This window comes from Misgurnus anguillicaudatus, chromosome 1, assembly GCF_027580225.2.
Source record: "Misgurnus anguillicaudatus chromosome 1, ASM2758022v2, whole genome shotgun sequence".
Classification (NCBI taxonomy): domain Eukaryota; kingdom Metazoa; phylum Chordata; class Actinopteri; order Cypriniformes; family Cobitidae; genus Misgurnus; species Misgurnus anguillicaudatus.
The window spans coordinates 19,889,452-19,909,919 of record NC_073337.2 but is presented as its reverse complement, the minus strand read 5'-3'; the positions used below and the strand labels follow the sequence as shown (position 1 = coordinate 19,909,919).

The 20,468-nt window shown below is 39.3% G+C and overlaps 1 protein-coding gene across 1 annotated transcript in view; it reads right to left on the bottom strand.

Moving 5' to 3' along the window:
• snd1 (staphylococcal nuclease and tudor domain containing 1) overlaps nucleotides 1–20,468 on the bottom strand; it is a 209,615-nt gene that overhangs the window by 171,379 nt on the left and 17,768 nt on the right. The window contains exon 10 of the mRNA XM_073867828.1: nucleotides 13,985–14,089. Within this exon, the coding sequence (XP_073723929.1) occupies nucleotides 13,985–14,089 (105 nt within the window). The remainder of the gene's footprint in view (nucleotides 1–13,984; nucleotides 14,090–20,468) is intronic.

The window sequence follows — 20,468 nt, the reverse complement described above, 5'->3', positions numbered from 1 at the left end:
AATAGGTTGCTATGCCATTTCAAGACTAGACTTTTATGAAATATAATATCTGGCCTTGAACCCGGAGATGCTCTGCCATGTTAGTCGTGCTGCCAGTGGGAAAATATGGTACACGCACATACCTGATAAAACGAAACTTCCTGTCAGATGAACATTCCTGTCAGTACTTTGCACCTTAAAAACGCACTTTTATTACCGTCAGACGTGAGACTATACCCCAATAAAGGGCTCATTATAGTCGTGCGTAGGTCCTACGGCGTAGGTTTCGCGTCGGTTTTCATTTATACTTTTGCGTCGTCGTCCGCGTCGACGTGCAAACATGCGCGCAGGCCGCTGGTGGGCAGTAACCACGCGTGTAACCACAGTAGCAGCGCGAACACCAAAGAAGAAGAAGCAAGTTAAGCCACAAACGAAGAAGAAACAGCAACTTGTTGTGTATAATTTGGGAAGACCAGCAATGATGGATGTAAATAAAAAGCGATTTTTGTTGCAGTTTGAGTTAAATCACTCCTCAACTTGGCCATTCTTTGTTTTCACCATCGCAAACGGAAATACCTATGACGCAGTTTTTTTACCTGACGGGAGGGGTTCTGGTGGACCAATCACAGCTTTTGCGGTCCGCGTAGAACTGACGCGCTGTTAAAAATTTTGCGAGGTGCGCCTCAGGCTACGCAGAGCTACGCACAGGCTACGGATAGGTAGAACCTACACCGACTATAAATCGCCCTTTAGTCATGTTTAAATGCTGTTTTCATAATTCTTAAGCAACTGAAATAAGTTGTGAAACTTAAACAGATCTCAGTTCAGAGAAACGACCGGTCCTGTCACAGACGCCGCTCTGCTGGGATTGAGTTCAGCTGTAGATGGGAGGCGATTGCTGTTTTTTGTTTCCCATTTAAGAGCAGCTCGCGTGGTGTCTCCTGCATCTGCCATGCTATCTTTTAACTGGCTGTAGCTAGCTACGTTAGAGGAGGTTGACTCGCAGCACTCAACACGTGTTTTTTTTCCCTTGACAAGCCGACCGTACGTGAAATGGGGTCGTGGCAGCATCGACAATTCCATTTTTAAATTCGAAGTTCGAGGTTGTGACTTAATTTCGATCGATTTCGCAATCGTGACACCCTTAACAGACATTATTAATAGTAAATAAATAACAGTAATCACTGTAGATAATTCCACTCATTTATAAACAGTGTTGCCATGTCTGCATGTTGCCATTGTTATAAGCAACATTATTTTATTTTTAATTAGCTTGTTAACATTGACATTCTCATGATTACTTTTCTGCTCATTATCAGCTTTCAGAATTTGGGATTGTTAGTGCACATAATTTTTAGTTAAAGTCTGGTTAACACCTCCGTGCTGCTTCTGCTCATGTTCAGATGAACAGAAAGACAAACAGTACTCAAATAATCAATTTGTGCGGCATGCTGAGCATCAGTGGATGTCACACCGTTTATGGCAAATGGGAAGCAGAGAGCAAAAATGGGAAAGAAATTCTTGGTTGGCCAAGATGGCATTTTATTTCATCTAGTGGTAGTCTAGTATTAACAAAAACTACACCACTAGACACTTATTTTACTTTGCCCTTTGATCATGTCTTATCTTGCCTGAGAGCACAGAGTGACTCATAACAGCCACTGGTGACCCCACAATACAAAAAGGTGCATGATGCCCCGCTTTCGAGAGTCATTGCATTTAATGCACTGAAACTCCTCTTCTGATGGAGGAGCTTTCAGGCTGGATAAAAAACTGTAATATAATACAGAAAGCTCTGAAAGGGAGGACAACCCATTTTCTGCCTGCCTAAAAATATCCACGGCAATTCCTTTCCCCGGAGCAAAAAGAAAAAGGGTGGCTGCTGTGTAGTCTGTGCAAGAGCGTGTGTTGTGTGGGTATAAGACAAAAATGTCAGCGTGTTACACACAACACAAAAATGTAACAAAGCGTGCAGACCTGGAGTGACATTAGGTTTAGTTTGCAGTCTGTGCAATATTTGACCCGTGGGACAAGGTTAACCCACCCGAGTCACCATGCATCAATGGTAGGACGCTTACTAGAATCAAGTAATGAATGACTACGAGTTTCGAATGTTGAACAAATTCAATATTTCCCTTCTATCATGTTTGCACATTTGCGATGGTGCTAAATAGCGAGGCGGTGGAAGACACAAAGCTTTTTGTCGACTGTCAAGATACAAGTCTTGGTCTTGTATTGAGCAAATCAAGCGTGTTCTGAGAAGACATGGCAGGCTGGTGACTGAACCATGTTGGGGAGAAATTAGGATTACTTTGCTTGGCTGATATGTCGATGTTTGACTGTTACCAGCTCGGAAAATGATAGTTTAGCCGCATGCAAGGAACACAACAGATTCAATGAAGGTTAACTGGGCGGAACAAAACCTATCAAGACCCATGCGGCCGTCAGTTTGATACAATAAAGAGAGCAATTGTTGGATGTAATATCAGAAAACCTACCAAACTGTAACCGGTATCCCACTTAAAGCGACAGTTCACCCAAAAAACTTTTTTCTGTCAGTCCCTCCAGAAAAACGTGATTATGCGATCGCATGATTCAATGCATAATCAGCCAAAGTCTGCATATTTATGCGGGGGCCAAATTTTTTTAAACACGCCGCACTTTCGCCGCATAAATTGCAGATTTCTGCTCACAAAATATGCAGGCTTGCATGATTTCATAATCCCCGCATTTTGGTGAACATCAATGAAAAGCTGCAAACAGTTCTTGCAAGTTCCCGCAATTTTGGCAAGTTGTCGCAATTTCATCACATAAAATTGCACAAATATCCTGCATATTCCATCACTTTTTTTAAGAAAACATGCCACAAGATCAAGGATTGTTGTCCGCAACAATCACAAAAAACACTTTTTCTGGAAAGACTGTTCTGTAAGTATTTTCTATTTGTCATTTCACAGATAATGGACAAATCAGGGCTCGCAAAAATCGCTAACCCAACGTCCTGGGGGTATTGGCCTTCTAGTCGGGGTACCAAAATGTAGCTCTGCCCTGTCCATTGGGCTATCTTAGTGAGGAAAGTATATTGAATGACATGAAGTCAAGAAACTTTTTTAGGTGCACTATCCCTTTAAGAAAAGCTTTACTTGCTTTCTCATTGACCGTGTGATGTATGCCTTAAAGAGCAGATTGTCAGTGAACACAGTAGTGCGTTTGGCACCTCTGTTTACAGAGCTTGCCCCGGTCCCACCTCAGCTCTTGAACCTTAATCCGTCTCTCTCCAAAAGACACAAACGCCTCCCACTGTTTCACTTATACGGGGAGAGATTTTGTCTCGAACAAACACAGCCACTCGCGCTTACGGTCTCGACTCTCTCTCTCATTATTCAGTCTCATTATCAGCAGGTGATAAATGGCTCACGGGTTGGATGCGACTATGAAGCAGAAAGAAAGTGAAGCGCTCTTGCCAGCATTAGGCCTGAGGGTCCTGAACCGTCACAGGAGCTCCTCCATCAGGAAACAACCAATCACAAGCAACACCCTCACCAGCAAGAGCCTATCACAGGAGTCCAAAATCATCAAGTTAAAGGAGTAGTCCACTTTATAGATGGGACCTATTGACTTACCATAGTATTTTTTTTCCTACTATAAAAAGTCAATGGACCCCATCTCTAAAGTGGACTACTCCTTTAAGCAATTATAGCATCAGAACCTTAGGTAGCCCAAAAATTGGGAAATAACTACTTATGCATCACAAATGTTATTCTATCACAACAACAGACAACCATTATACAAAAAGCTATAGTCTGGATTTAATTATGCTCCTAACTTTTCTTATCTATTAACTTGGGATGGCACAAATAACACGCCAATTCCCGGGCTACGATAAATGACTGCTGGCTGTCAGAGCGTGACAGAGGTCAAGACCTTCCAGCCTCTCAAAAGAGCGCATAAGTCTCGCACGACAGCCAGAATTATGATGAGCATTATTATGTCGGCATCAGTCAAGGGAATCGCAACGTACAATTTAAACCCGTACAGCTTCGTTAGAGGCACCTTAGAAAAAGAACCAGCATTTAATGCTAAAATCATAATGACTTTTACGCCTCTTAAAATAAATCAACGATGACGAACAATGGTGATGCATAGGGAAATAAAACAAGAAATAGAGCGAGGGAAAGAGATACAAAGAGTGCCAAAGGAAAAACTGTGCTTCATCTGCGGGAGCACAGGAACAATGATAATGCTTTAAAGAGCGTTCTGGGTCCCATATAATGACACAGGCAGCTACAAATAATGGAAAACTATGGGGCAAGGCTTTGCAAAAGGAATTAAAGCAGAAATTTAAACTTTTTCATTTTTTATTCATCATTTACTATCTTTCCATACAAAAAATTATGTTATTTATGCTTTAAAGTTTAAAGAGTGGTTTCCCGGAAAGGAATCGCAACTTTAATTTAATTGTCTTAGTACACGATGTAACTACATAAGAGTCAATTTTTAAATAAGAAAAATATCCAAACTCTTTAGTCATTTCTGAGTGTGATGCTAATGGTCTAATCAGATTCAATGGATTATGCTAAGCTATGCTAAAAGTGGTACAGGCAAATCCGGAGATCGTCTAAATCGAGGATGCCCAACCCTGCTCCTGGAGGGCTACCGTCCTGCACACTTCAGTTCCAACCCAACTCCAACACACCTGTCTGTAATTATCAAGCAACCCTGAACACCTTGATTAGCTGCTTCAGCTGTGTTTGATTGGGGTTGGAGCTAAAATCTGCAGGACAGTAGCCCTCCAGGAACAGGGTTGGGCACCCCTGGTCTAAATGGTTTCCAAAATAGTAAAAATCAAATGTTTAACTGGGAGCAGGAAAATGAGCATATTTTCAAAAAAAGTGGAGTGTCCCTTTAAGCCCTGTTTGCAGTTGAACTAATGGTTATGCATGGTATCACTTTTACTGGTTGAAGTGCATCATGAAAACTGTACTGTACTTAAAAGTGACATAGAATGATTGAACGGGGTATGTATCCTTGTTCTGTGATGTAGACAAAAAAATTTTGGTTTGGGTCTGTAATGCCTTAGAAGCTTCCTAAAAACCTCTCTCAGATAGCTCTATTAGGGTGGGGGATTTTAAACAAGTGGTTTTGCACCTATTTGGCTCCCCCTACTGGCTTAACTTGCAATCTCATTACTGATTGGCTGACTTTGCTGCCACTCAAAAAATGTTTATTTTAAAGTGGAGGGGCAGTGAGATGCCTGTGATGTCATAAGCATCAGTTTTTCAGATTGGGCCGTTTTCTGGCTGACATTTCTAAAAGAGGAATTTCTATGATACTGAGATGTTTAGCACTTTTTTTATGTTCGTGAATGCGGGTAGACTACCATTATTCAACATAGACAAGGTAAAAATGGTTTTTCATTCTCTGTCCCCTTTAAACAATGACTTTCTAGTGTCCTTGTACATGTAAAGAAAAAGCCATAGAATTAACAGCCAAAATACACTTTAAAATGTTGTGGTTATAGTGTGTTTTCCTAAACATTTACTTCAGTAAAATGCCTCATACAGGCAAAAAATATATATATTTTATGTTATGGTAATCGACCCCTGTCACGGGTGTGAACTGCATACATAACTACATACATAACACTGCTTTAAAAATAAATTTACAATTTTCAAACTCCTCGGGTCATTGCAGAGTCTGCAAAAGCAAGTTTGCTAGATTACCAATAGTCAGCCAATCCCGAGGCAAAGCAGAGTGCTCTCTATGAAAAAGCCTGACCAATCATGTGCGAGATGAGCCATGCAACCACACAGTGACCCCAGACAGGGACCACAGGACACACACAAACATGCCTTAAGCACACAAGCGCTGCAAATAAACAAAATGAAAGCTAAAATCTGGCATTATAAGAATGGCACAAACCACACAAACACAAAAGAAAAGGTGACAGCAAGTGACACAAAAGTGACGAGTATATTTTTTACTGCTATTTCAGTAAGGGTAGAGCAGCTTCCGCTCTAAACCCAGATGTCAACATTTCCCCTGCAGTCACTCACATTCAAACGCATACATAAAGTGGGAGTGGGAATGACTCATTGAGATGCTCTGACATAACTCCACCCCCTCCACATCCTCACGAGAGCTCAAAACGGCTGACACCACCATGCAGCTGGAAATAGCGCACCATGGTGCAAAAATTAGTCTCCATCTGGCCACAAGAGAGAGAGGGGGTGAACAAAGAATTAAATCGGTGTGTAAAAAAGAAATTCGGCAAGTGAGGCCACGTTTCTCCAGAAAAGAAAACTCATGTCGTTGTGCACAGCTTTTTCAAAACAACAGCAGCTCATAGTGATCACGGTTACCACAGTAGTAATTCATCGGCCGATGAGGCTTGCTATGCTTCTTATTGAATTACAGTAAAATGCCTCTACATCCAAAAGCCAGAGGGCACTCTCGTGCAGAACCTCAATATTGGCCGCAGAAGCAGCATTTACACACGCATCTCCAGGAAACGGCTTATACCTTGTTCACACTGTCAGTCCATATCAGATTTTGGTGCATATGCGATTTGACAGACTCGCTGTCCATATTGTGTATCACAACTGTTCAGATCCAATCTGTGCGTCCTGTAGCGTTCTGCCATGTTTCGGATTATCTGCACTCTTTCTAGGGCAATGATGTCGCGCTGGCACGACAATCTGCCTCGACGTTTGACGTTGTAGAAACTATATTCCCCAATAAATTGACTTTCCCAAACACCCCTATCATTTCGTCAGAAATAGACTGCTCCAAAGTTCATGCTAGGGTTGCTTTAACGTACCCAAAAAGCTGGACAAATGCGATCAAACTGAAATGGATTTCAGGAAATGCATTTTGAAACAGATTTCAGACTACCTCTGGATGTAGCCTGAAACAAATTCGAAAAAACGGATTTCATGTGCCGTTTTTGGCCGTTCACATGTTCTAAATGTGATTGGATTCCAATCGGATATGCATCAAAATCGGATTTGGACTGATAGTATGAACAAGGTCTTAAAGTTGCCATTAAAACTGAAGTAGCGATTGTCTAATTTTCCCCGCAGTGACGTTTATCCGTGTGAAATGGCTTCTAAAATGAAAAAAGGTAGGGCCAGAATTCTTGAAGTCATCCTTCGAGAATTGATCGAGCCGTTTAAAGTTGGGTCATGTTGCTAATTGCGGTGATCTTTTCCCGGACCCCACCCACCTGCCATAACATATGACCGGAAGTAAAGTGAGATCGTTTCGAGGAGGAGATTTGTGTTTTTGATTAAATATTATGAGGACACATGAATAAAAAATTAATAAGGCTGAAAAACACACACACACTGACAGAAAAATGGTTAAAATATGTACCCTAGTTGTCACTGGGGCAGTACCCTTTAAAAGGGACATATCATGAAAATCTGACTGTTTAAGCTATAATTGGGTGCCCAGAGCTTGTATCAACCTAGAAAATGTGAAAAAGATCAACCCAGTAACTTAGTTTTGATAAACCATTCTCTGCAAACATGTGAAAAAATAGGTCATTGAAATTTGGCTCCCCTTGTGATGTCAGAAGGGGATAATACCGCCCCCTTAATCTGCACCATCCAACCACAGCACTGCCATGTAGTGCCGAGATCAGCTCATTTGCATTTTAAAGGACACACCAAAAATGCCACATTTTTGCTCACTTTGAAATTTAACATGCTATAATAAATTATCTATTTGGTATTTTGAGCTAAAACTTCACAAACGTACTCTGGGGACACCAACGATTTATTTGACATCTTAAAAAAAGTCTTGTGAAATGTCCCCTTTAAAAAGCACCCAATGTGTTTCATAACGTATAAATGTGTATACATTTGGTACCAATATGCATCTTTGAGGTATTAATAGGAACTCTTAAGGTGCAAAGCTATACTTTTTGAAAGACGTTGACAGCAAGGGTACATATTCTGACCATTTTTCTGACAGTACAGCACCACGGTGCTATAATAATAATAATAATTATTATTACAAGGGTAAGAAAGAGGACCCAACACTATGCGACAAGACAGAGTCATCTGAGGAGAGAGGGAGAGAGACTAGGCAGCAACTGTCAGAGTTCATCTTTCTGTTGGTCAACACATCTGGCTCTAAAGAGAGAAAAAAATCCCCCCGAGAGAAAGAGAGAGAGAGACAGAGAGAGAGCGAGAAAGAGAAAACAGTATAGAAGCCCACACACACAGATCCTGAGGCTGGCCTGAGGTCAGGTTTGTCTCTTTGAATTGAAGTGTTTGTACGACACAGCGAGGGGACAACAATTTCACGCCCTGCATTGAACTGAGGATTTTTTTTAAAAAGCAGAGCATAAGAGTAAGAGAGAGAAGAAACAATTGGTTTGAAAAAGTAGAAATGTCATGGTGACGTCAGTCGCAACACAATAAAAGCGATAAATAAGTAATACGTAGTATCGTTCGAATACACTTCACCAAAAACAAGCTCTTATTTGTGGGCACCAACACTACAGTATAGGTTGTAAACATGTGGAAAGAGCTAGATTAAGAAAATTTCAATATGCAAAAGAAAATGCGCATCAGGCTACGCTGAGTTTGAACCATTTTGTGTGGTTGCATAACAATTCGACTGTATGGAGAATGCAGACTAACTGCAAAGCCTCAAACGCCCTTCATTTTGCGAGTGTGTGTTCATGTGCGTGAGAGAGCTCAAAGTGCATGTGCACAAACAGTACGCCATTACAGAGAACTATTATAATGAACACAATCAACAGAGTGACTGGAAAAACATTCGCAGCTGTTTAAAAATGTGTTTTACAGCTGCTGTTTGAAAGTCTGCAGTTTAAAATTAATTACAATACCAATTCAAGTTGCTGTGTGCTAAACTACAGAGTACACGCAAGCCAGAATTGATTAGTTTGATAAAAAGATTAACAGCAATCTTGTTAGTTACATAACACTATGTCAAGGGTAATGTAGCATTATATTAGAAAGAAAAATATAGTTATCCGCCCCTTTTCGATTTTAAAGAAGAGGTTCATTAACGAATATTGGCACATTTGCTGACAGTCATTATAATGGATTAAACCTGAAGATAATATTATGATCATAATAAACTACAACAGTGAGGTTTGCAAAGTCCTGAGGGTTTACGTGGGATTTGCAAGAGGTTCATGATTTTATGAAAAACAAAATTTAAATCATAAAATGTAAATACATTTTAAAATAAATCTAAGAAAAAATATTTTATCCCTTTAATATGCATGTAATGTGACCTTTACACAACACTAAAATCTATTTTATGTACCAATAAAAATAAATTGCCAGGGGTTCGCAAACCTCAATTTGGGGAAATTGCTGTAGTTTATTATGATCAAGATATGGTCATGATATTTAATCCAATATGACTGTTGGTAAAAGTGTCAATATTATTTTAAGAATCAACAGGTGATAATAACAATAACTACGGAAAATACTACTAAACAAAACTTCAAATTAAAATCAGATCATATCAACATATATTTTTATTAGGGCCGGGATTTTAACGCGTTAATTAAGATTAATTAATTACACAAAAAATAACGCGTTAAACATTTTTAACGCATTTTAATCACACTTATTTTTGCACCGCGGAACATTTCCATTAGATGAGTTTCGGCGGACCGAATATACTGGAGCACCAACTAGCGTTCATCATGACTTCAGACAACAACAAACCACAGTAAACATGAATGATGAAGCTGATGAGATCGCTTTGGTTGGCCCCGTGGATGGGAATTTTTTTTATAAAAAACAAATGGATGGAAGCGTGGATAAGAGCATGGTTGTGTGTAAGCTATGCAACAAGGAATTCGCATATCACGGCAGCACATCGAGCCTCAAGTATAATCTCAATGCAAAACATATAGCAGCTAGCGTGGACGTTAGCCCGACTCCGAGTACAACGACTTGATTGAACAAAAATAAACAATATTTTGTTGCTTAAGCTTATGTATTCAGTCATTATTCATGGTATACTAAAAACCCATGTGAAAAAATTACTTCTCAATGTTCTCAGGTCAAATATTTATATGTGATTAAAATTGGATTAATTTCGATTAATTAATTACAAAATCTCTAATTAATTAGATTAATCTTTTTAATCGAGTCCCGGCCCTAATTTTTATGTTATTTTAACTTAAGTCAGAAAAACAAGATGAAATTGTTTGAATTATGTCAACTTATCACAAGTCAAAACTAAAAGTAGGTTGACTGGCAAAATTAAGTTGTTTAACTCTTTCCCTGCCATCGTCAATTTAGAGAAAACTCGTCCCTGCCAATAACACGTTTTTCCCAGCAATCCATATTTCCGCTATTATGCACCAGGTGGCGCTCTTACCCAAATTATAAAACCTGGAAGCAACCCCTTAGGGCAAACAGTAAGAACTTTGTGTATATTTTGATAATCGCCCTGAATCTAAGCACCATCAAAACTCCTTCACAAAAAACGCAATTATATTAGCTTTTTGCTGAAAATTTGGTATTTTTGAAGAATCCTACTAATAATTTTTGAGAGGTGATTAAATTTTCGATATATTTTGTTTATATATTTAAAGAAAATCATTTTCTGGAAGACATGAAACTTTTGTGAAAATCATAAAAAATGCTGGCGCTGGTTGGTAACTTTTTTTAAAAACGCTGGCGGGGGAAAGAATAAAATTATTATTTTAGAAAAAAAAATTTTAATCTATAATAATATATTGAAACATATAATTTATATCTCAGTGGGTACTTCCGGTAAGTTCGGCTGCTCTTAAAGTTCGAAAACCCCTGCACTACAATAACCATGCATAAAATCTACTATAAAGAGATGTAACCTGATCTCCATTAGGCCCCTTGAAACCAAGAAGCCAGGAGATATGGCACTAATGAGGTTTAATCAGTTGGCACACAGGCAGTGTTTGAATTTCTCCCGGTTGACTTTTACTCAGAAAGAGTGATACATGGGTCAGAGTTCAGATTTATCATGCCAGCTTCATTATTGATGAGAACCCACATGCAAGGACAGCACAACCTCTATGACTTTAACGTGATGCTTTAATAGAGGCTCATCTCTGCAGTCTCCTCTCTCCCCCTCACCCTCATCAAAGTGTGCAGCTGAGCAGGAAAAACATACTGCTAGAACATCTGGTGCAGAGATGCACTACAGAACATACAGTATGTAAAGTGAACAGGAGGTGCCGGATTTTCAAAAGGAGGTACACATCAATACTACTGCGATTCCTACTCATTATGGAAGATGGATTTTAAACAAAAGCATGGACTTGTAAAATAAAACCCTTGAACTGTGAAATAAATTTAGATCATTAGAAATGCATGTAATCATATACAACAGAACGGTTGCCATTGTATTACAATAACTACATCACATCCCAACTGATTTTTACTTTTTTTGGTGCAAATGCGAGTTTTGGTGCAGATGCCAAGATGCTCGAGTCTCAAGTGTGGCTGCCAAAGTATTGTTATACAGTATAGTTCAACAGCAGTGCTATCCAGTTGCAATGTTGTTCTGGGTGGTTGCTAGGGTTTTCTGGGTTGCTAGGTGGAATCAAGTCTTATCCCAAGTCTCTATGACATTCCCCTCAAGTCCATCCTTCAATCCATGTCTATGGATTGAAGATCCTTTCATCATCCACCAGATGGAATAGAAGCAATAGCAAAATTCTCCTCAACCAGGCTCACAATAAAGGGGCGTGCACACAAAGGCGTTTACGCTGTGTACGTTTTCAATTGTTTCCAATAGAAGCGCAGCGCTTCTCAAAAACACACAGCTGGTGGGTTTTGTCTGCGCTGAGTGACTAAATAGACGAGAGCAGAGAGTTGAAAAATGCTCAACTTAGTGTAAAATGCTCAGCTCATCAATGTCACTTCTTACTAAACCGTCCAATCACAGTGGAGGAGGGGCGGGACAAATATCACAACCACCAACCGGCACATCGTTCAACGACTGATAAACGAAGCAAAAATATCACAGCAACCAAACCGCTTAGCTGAAAAAATAGCTGGCAAGTACCTACAGTCGGCATCCGGTATTTATAACACGGACACGGGTATTTTTATAACGTGACTTTTTTACGTGGTTTGGCCGTTCGTCCACACGGAAACATAGTATGACATCACTGAAACCGAGCATTTTTGAAAACCCCTGCCAGAGTGAGTATTTTAAGAAACGCCGGTTGTGTGTTGTCGTGTAGACAGTAAAACCGTGGTTTTTGCCTTGCGACGTCACTTTTGTTAGATTTCTGATTGCCCAAGGTGGCTTTATGATTTGAGTTACATCACCACCTGCTGGTGTGGCATGCTCTTGACAGCGCGTGATCACGTGTTTTTGCGTGTTCATGTAGGCGGAGATTTCTTTTAAACCTAGCATGTGTGGAGCATTTTTTTTAAACCATGTCCGTGTGGACTAGGCCTCACCCACCTTTAAATGCTTTGGTGTACACGCCCCCCCAAGTACCAACCTTGTCTTCAACACTAGCATTAGTGTCAAAACAGTATTAGCGACGCCTGCTTTTAACATCTCTGCGTCCAAAACAGCCTACTTACATACTATATAGTAGGCGATGCGAGTAATATGTCCCGGGAGAGATATCCAATGAAGATTTTATTCAAAAATGTCAGAAAGTGGAATATATTTTGATAAATGATGGTAAGCACATGGTTGACTGTATCCATTGACTTCCATAGTATTTGTTTTTCCTAATATGAAAGTCAATGTGTACTGTCAACTGTGTGGTTACCATCATTTATCAAAATATTTTATTAAATATCTTATTAACAGAATAAAGAAACTCAAACCGGTTATGAACAACATGAGGGAGAGTAAATGAAGACAAAGCCATGCTTAATATTTTTAAATAGCACAAACAATTTTGAATTACAGAAGATCAAAGATGTCTTTTTCTACATCAAGCTCACACTAAGCTTTCAGGTTTATCTTTTCCGAAAAGTAAACCGGTCAGAGAATAAAGCAACGTACTGGTTAAAAGCTCACTGGTTCATCTCGAGCCTCAGAAGGATGTATAAGATGGAAATACATCAGTAAGCTTTATTGTTTTGTAATCATCTCTGATCTGATTAAATCTATCTTTAAGCCGCCAAGCTAGACGCGCGCGCTGATCCGAAAGCTCGCCTCGGCCGGTATCCATAGCTACAGAACCGCAGCTTCACATTCCAGAACTATGTTTACATGAGCATGACAAATAGTGTCTCTCTGAAATGCATCTTTTAAAAATAATTACAATCTTAACATATTCCGGCGTCTGAAACATCAAAGCCCATAATGAGCCAAAAAAATTACAACATTAGCAGAAATGTACATGCAAAAGAAAAGCACGCTTCTTAATAAAGGTCTAATTTGTTATATCTATGCAAAAAAAAAGCTAATTTTGCGACAAGCTGATTCATCATGTCTGTTATTACGGGAGGTCAGAGGTCAGGAAGATGTTCCAACACTAATTTTAACCACCTTATTATAATAACACACATATTAGTGTGTAACCCAGATGAAGCTCCCACTGCCTACTACATGTACAACTTTAAATGCAACCTCTGCTTTCATATTAATTTGTTAACATATCACAAAAATTAAATGTGAGCATTTAAGACTCAAGCAGACGTATGAGACGAACAGACAAGGAAGAGCAATTGAGAAAAAACGATTCAGCGAGAGCATGTGCTCATTATGGGAGTAAATCTATAGGGATTTTGGCTGCAGTGCAGCACTTGCGTGTCTAAAGCAAACAGGCATCTGTCTCTCTAGCTCCCCCTGGTGAGCAGTAAAGGTACTGCTTTGAGTGTGAAAGATACATGAATGGGGGAGATCAGCCCTCTTAAGAGACTGAGACGAGAGAAAAACCTTCACATCGGCACTTTGCAAACAGTGTATGTGACAGCCAGCACCCTGCGGACTCTGTAATGGCCTTAGTGACAGGAGTATCCAAGGACGGACGTGCGTTAGCTCTTACCTCGCCTTCGAGTCTTGGGGGCCTGATGCTGGACAGATGGATGGTCTTATACTCCCCAGAGTTCAACTTCACCACGATGGCATCCGCATTCACGACTTGCATCACCTGTATGGACAGAAAAAAATCATTAATGGAGCAAAGGAGAGAAGGATATTGTTTGTTAGCAAATATTTCTAATGTCATAGTATTGTTATTGACTAAAAACAATCAGTATGGTGACAACAAACATATTCAGTAGGAATTGATCAGGATTTGTTCAACAACTAAATTGATTAGCAAGGTCTCCAGCTTTGTTATTTCTTAACATACGCATGTTTCACAGCCGGCATGTTTAAACCCTGCGAGGAGTTGAGGCTCTTTGTATTATCCCCTTTAAAGCCCCAACACTGCAGCCATCAAAGCAGCACTTTTGAAACAAATTCACCGCCTTCAATAAATTTCAAGACAATTACTGTCTGAATTCAAACTGCCTGCTGTGAGCAATGTTCCCGCTATTAAGAATAATCTCCAAGTTCTCATTTTTGGAAAACTATGAGGTTTAGTGCAATAAAAGGCTGTAGTTACTTACACAACAGCCATTTCAACAAATTAAAAGGCTTTCATTAAAGAGCTTAGGGTTTGTATATCATTAACAAGTCTTATATAATTAACAAGTTTAACCAATCAAATCACAGGAAATCGTGAAGACCCACCAGTAATAGACCAATATATTGTAGTGGCCGGTATATCGGCCGATTTGCAATTTTTTTATATCAGCATCCGCCAATAAATCTTTCTGTTCCTAAAATTTGCTGTTCATAATATAAAGACTCAGATATAAAGCAAAAGTCATTATGCCAGCTGAACCAGTTTAATACGCTTACCCGCTTCCTATCACTACCGTGTTATATTTATATATATATAAATCCTAGAAGGACAAAAACCCTTGGGAGAAATTAATATATATATATATATAATATATAATATATATATATATATATATATATTAATTTCTCCAAAGGGTTTTTGTCCTTCTAGGAGTTTTTCACACTGGGTTTTCTCCTAGGGTTTTTTTTACGTCCCTGGAAGAGTCAGACATTTTTGGCTTAACTTAGCACTTCACTGTATACGTTACATTATTAATACGCTTGCTTGTACGGTTTATCCTTAGCCGCTATATTCTACTTCTTATATTATGTATTGATTTTCTGTGTTCTCCCCTACATCTACTCATGTAAAGCTGCTTTGCAACAATTAACAATTGTTAAAAACGCTATATAAATACAAATAAATTGAATTGAATTATTCACTGTTTAACGTGATGTTAGGTTGTAGTACACAAAACAACACTCCTAAATATTTTTCAAGTATTTAAACAGGGTATTTTTAAAAATATTATGCATAACAAATGTTTTAGTTCTACAATTTTTTCTACCAGTTTGTCACTCATTTACTGTAATAACATTTCTATTATATCAGCCTCATATCGGCCACATTGCTTTCTTAAAGTGACAAATATCAAATTTACCCCATTATTTACTTACTCTCAAGCAATGAGAGATACGCATGTCCATCGTCTTTCAGACGAACACATTTGGAGCTATTTAAGTAAATGTCCTTGCATTTCCAAGCTTATAAATGCTAGAAAACAGGGATCAGGGAACAACGTCTGACTTAAAAAAAAAAAAAAAGGAAGGGCATCCACCCTTCACAGAAATAATCCACATGGCTCCAAGGGGTTAATAAAGGTCTTTTGAGGGTAATCAATGTGATTTTGTAAGAAAAATATCCATATTTAAAACTTTAGAAACTGTAAAAAACTCAAAACTCTCTGTTAGCATTTAGCCTAGCCCCATTCATTCCTTAGGATCCAAACAAGGATGAATTTAGAAGCCACCAAACACTTCCATGTTTTCCCCATTTAAAGACTGTAACATGAATAGTTACACAAGTATGGTGGCACAAAATAAAACGTGGCGATTTTTTAAGCAGATAAAAAATGAGAACTATATTGTATGGCGAAACAGCACTTCGACCTCAGGCGCAGCAATAATGACAGAAGTTTGGGGGGGTGGAGAAGTCAGGAGCTATGATGTTACTGTGCGCCGAGATTGAAGTGCTGCAAACTAAGTGCTCTTCCGCCATACAATATAGTTCTCATGTATGGAAGTGTTTGGTGGGTTCTAAAATAATCTGCGTTTGGATCCTAAGGAATGAATGGGGCTAGACTAAATGCTAACACATTCGTGATGCACTGTACAAAGATTAAGTGCACGCATTGAAAAAAGATAGGTATATATTAATTTGTCCAAGTTAAGGTAAAACCATAGTAAAATATTGATAAGCGGTGGTGTTTTCCTTTAATAATGCTGGAGTATCCCTTTAATATCGGTATCCAGTAACCAAGGCTGCACGAGTACGAGTAGTTGACTAAAAAGTTGATTTAAAACTTTGTCATAATTACATTTATGCATTTGGCAAACGCTCCTTTTTAAAAGGACTTAGTGTATTTAAGGTTTATATTACTTTTATCAGTAAGTGTATTCCCTACAACCTTTGCATTGCTAACGCAATGCTCTACACCAAGTGAGCTGCACGGCACTAAAATTCAGGAGTGATGTTGAAAGAGTGAATAAGTGGGTGCTAGAAACAGCATGCGTAAGGCATCGACCAAGTCACCACTTCACTTGGACGATGGAAGAGACTCACTCGTTGCCAGAGAAACATTACTGTACCCAACTACGAGCCTTCTGCAGTACAAAAGGAGACAGCTGCAAACAAAGCATCTCTCCCACTCACTGCTCTCCAACGAACATCCCTCCTCTCGCCCATTCTCTCATCCTACCGTCATTACCTCACCATTTCACTCACATTAGACAATGAAAACGAACCGGCAGGAGACACAAAAGAGCAGAGAGAGAAATGAAAGGAAACGGTCCATTGTTTAATTTTTTTTTTTTTTTTTTGGAGATGGAGAAACATGAAGGTATAATTGTGGTACTAAAAAAACATGCCGGAGCAGTGTGTGAAAACCCAGCTGTTTTCTACAGTACATAAAATCCTCCTACATAATGTAAAGAACATTATAACCTTGATATCCATAATATTGACTGAGTAAGATCATTATGTAAGGTCTTTATGATAATATAGTTACCGGTATCTATACTATATTGCATTACTGTCAAGAAATCCTTCTTAAAGTTAAACATTGCACCTTTAAGTTTAATTAATAAGGGTAAATTAATTAATAGAAAAACTACGTATAAATACTTGCAAGGTCATGTGTCACCTTCCACATCGAAAGGTTTTTGACAGAATCATGTTACATTACAGCCGAATGGACTTGCTGGACCATACATTAAATGTGCAGGCCACTACTACTGCTGCATACATGAATCATCCGTGCAAGAAGACAAATGTCAGCGAAGACCTAATATTTAGAACAACGTCTACGTATATCACATCACATCTAGTGTCATCTCTCTGGGTTATTCAATAAAGTGTCAGTGATGTGGAAAATGACAGGCGTTCGGTGCAGGTCTGGGTAATGGATCAGATATAATCAGACCTGAACAGACAGGGAAGTGCTTCAAAAACATACATTATCTGATCCGAGCAAATGAAGACAAAATTACCATCTTCAAAAGGATGCGAAGATGAAGAGATGGTGATACGGGAGAAATTATGGCACGGATTGACAAATCGGCTTTTAACCGAGCCATCGGTTTGGAAATTAAACAGATCATTTACAAAAACACCCGGTTGATTGCTCGCCAGAGTTACGGCTGAACGTCTCACTATATGTGTGTGTGTGTGTGTTCATAAACACACCCAGTCCCAAATTAACAAGTTCACCTAAGCAAAGCAGCAGCTTATTTTGCTGGGTGTTTTGGAGTGGTAGTAGAGCAGAAACGGGAGAAATAAGGCAGATATTGCCGTTTCATTAGCAGTCACACATGCAGGGCACTTCAGCGCAAGCTGCCAACAGGGATCTAGAGCCCAGATCCATGACTCACTCTGCTACTGCAGCCAACTGTACTCTGCAGGGAACCACTGCCACCTACAGACCATCATTAAAACTGCAACGAATGCACACCAGCAGCAACAACTTCTTATACATTTGATCCAAATATTCGGTCCAATATGCACCCAGCATTAGGTTAAAAATAACCCAGCAGAATTTACTCATAGCTTAAAGGGGTGGTTTCCCAGACAGGGATTATCTTAAAGGAATATTCCATTTTCTTAAAAGAAAAATCCAGATAATTTACTCACCACCGTGTCATCCAAAATGTTGATGTCTTTCTTTGTTCAGTCAAGAAGAAGTTTTGTTTTTTGGGGAAAGCATTGCAGGATTTTTCTCATTTTGCTGGACTTTAATGGACACCAACACTTAACACTTAACACAACACGTAACAGTTTTTTTCAAAGGACTATAAACGATCCCAGGCGAGGCATAGGGGTCTTGTCTGCAAAGCGATTGTCATTTTTGACAAGAAAAATAAAAAAATATGCGCTTTTAAACCGCAACTTCTCGTCTAGATCCGGTCGTGAGGCGCCAGGTGACCCCACGCAATACGCCATGACGTCAAGAGGTCACAGAAGACGAACGCAAAACTCCGCCCCAGTGTTTACAAGTGTGTTGAAAGAGGACCGTTCCGACGTTGTTGTATGTCAACTGATACTAATTAATGTCTTTGTGTCAGTTTATTGTTTACAATGGTCCGCAAATGTGTGTTTTATATATGTAACACGTGACCTCCCCACGTCACTACGCATTTATGTTAGGTCGTGCTGGACCGGACCTAGACGAAAAGCTGTGGTCTAAAAGAGCACATTTTTCACCCTTCTTGTCAAAAAAGACAATCCCTTCGCTAGACAAGACCCTTATGCCTCGTTTGGGATTGTTTATTGTCCTTTGAAACTCTGTTGAAAAAAACGTGTTGAGTTAAGTGTTAAGTGTTGGTGTCTATTAAAGTCCATTAAAATGAGAAAAATCCTGCAATGTTTTCCTCAAAAAACATAATTTCTTCTCGACTGAACAAAGAAAGACAACAACATTTTGGATGACATGGTGGTGATAGGGCTGGGCGATTTGATCTAAAATCAAAACCTCGGTTAATCTAACATTTGACATCGGTTACGATTAATAAACGATTATTTTTTTGCCTCATAGTTCACTGACAAGGTTGGAAAGTTTAGGGCACACCTTAAATAAGCCTGCAATGCAATTATTCACATTTTTCCCAAAATAACTGCATTACTGAAAAATATTAAATAGACTTAACTCTATGCAGATGTTGCATGTCATTATGTACAATTGATGAAACTTTCAGAATGGGAAGTTATGAACCAAAGAATCATACAACCCCCATGACTAATTATAGACATCAGATACATACATAATAAGTTGTATCCAGATAGCATATTGTAATGAGATGAGTAGGGCAAAATACATACTTGGACTGTATCCTTTACACGTTTCTTGTATTCAATCCATTTTTTCTTAACTGGGCACTGATGTCTAAGACATTCTCATCTGTAATGCTTTTGGTGTTAATGTAGACTAGAAGTTCTCCCGTTCTCTCTCTCCGTCATCTCTGAAGTGTCTAATTAAACTCACGCGGGCGCGTCTTTTCGCGGTTTTGAGTGAGTGAGATGTGATGACATTACCCGGGCTGCTTAGAGACCCATCGGTAGATTAAACTAAGCGCGTGTGCGGTAAAAACCCGACCGCGCATTCCGTATTTTTGTCACAGGTGCCTGCACATTCGCGAGTACTTCTTAAAAAAAGTACTGTGCTTCTTTTGGGCACTAGATGATCCTGCTGCTCAGTTAAACAGTGTTTGAGTTCTCCTCCATGTTTCGCTGTGCCACTGACAGGACGGGGCGGAGTTACGCAACATCACACGCAGCAGTTTGTTTTTAAAGGGAAAGTATTAACAGGATTAAAAACAGAAATAACAGACATGATAAAATAATGTCGGTTAGAGGTTCTGAATTTCGGTTTCGGTTATTTTTCGATTAATCGCCCAGCCCTAGGTGGTGAGTAAATTATCTGGATTTTTCTTTTAAGAAAATGGAATATTCCTTTAAGCCAGGACTAGGCCTTAGTTTAAAGGCGGAGTCCACGATGTTTGAGAAACGCTTTGGAAAAGGAGACGGGCCGACTACCAAAACACACTTATAGCCAATCAGCAGTAAGGAGCGTGTCTACTAACCGACATCCTTGCCGGGTTGCGTATGTGTGGGGCGGGTCTATCAACAGAAGGTCCAGATTCTATTGGGGTAGGGGCGTGTTTGTTTAGGTGATTTCAAACATCAACATTGGCTTTCAAACATCGTGGACTCCGCCTTTAATTCGAAAAAAATAACTAGTTTTAACAAACACGCCTTACTAAAAACATTACTTGTGTGCATTTTAAGATATGTCAGTGCAAGTTGTTTTCAGTTTAGACAGCTCTTACATTTATTTTAGTCTGGGACTAGTCTAATCCCTGTCCGG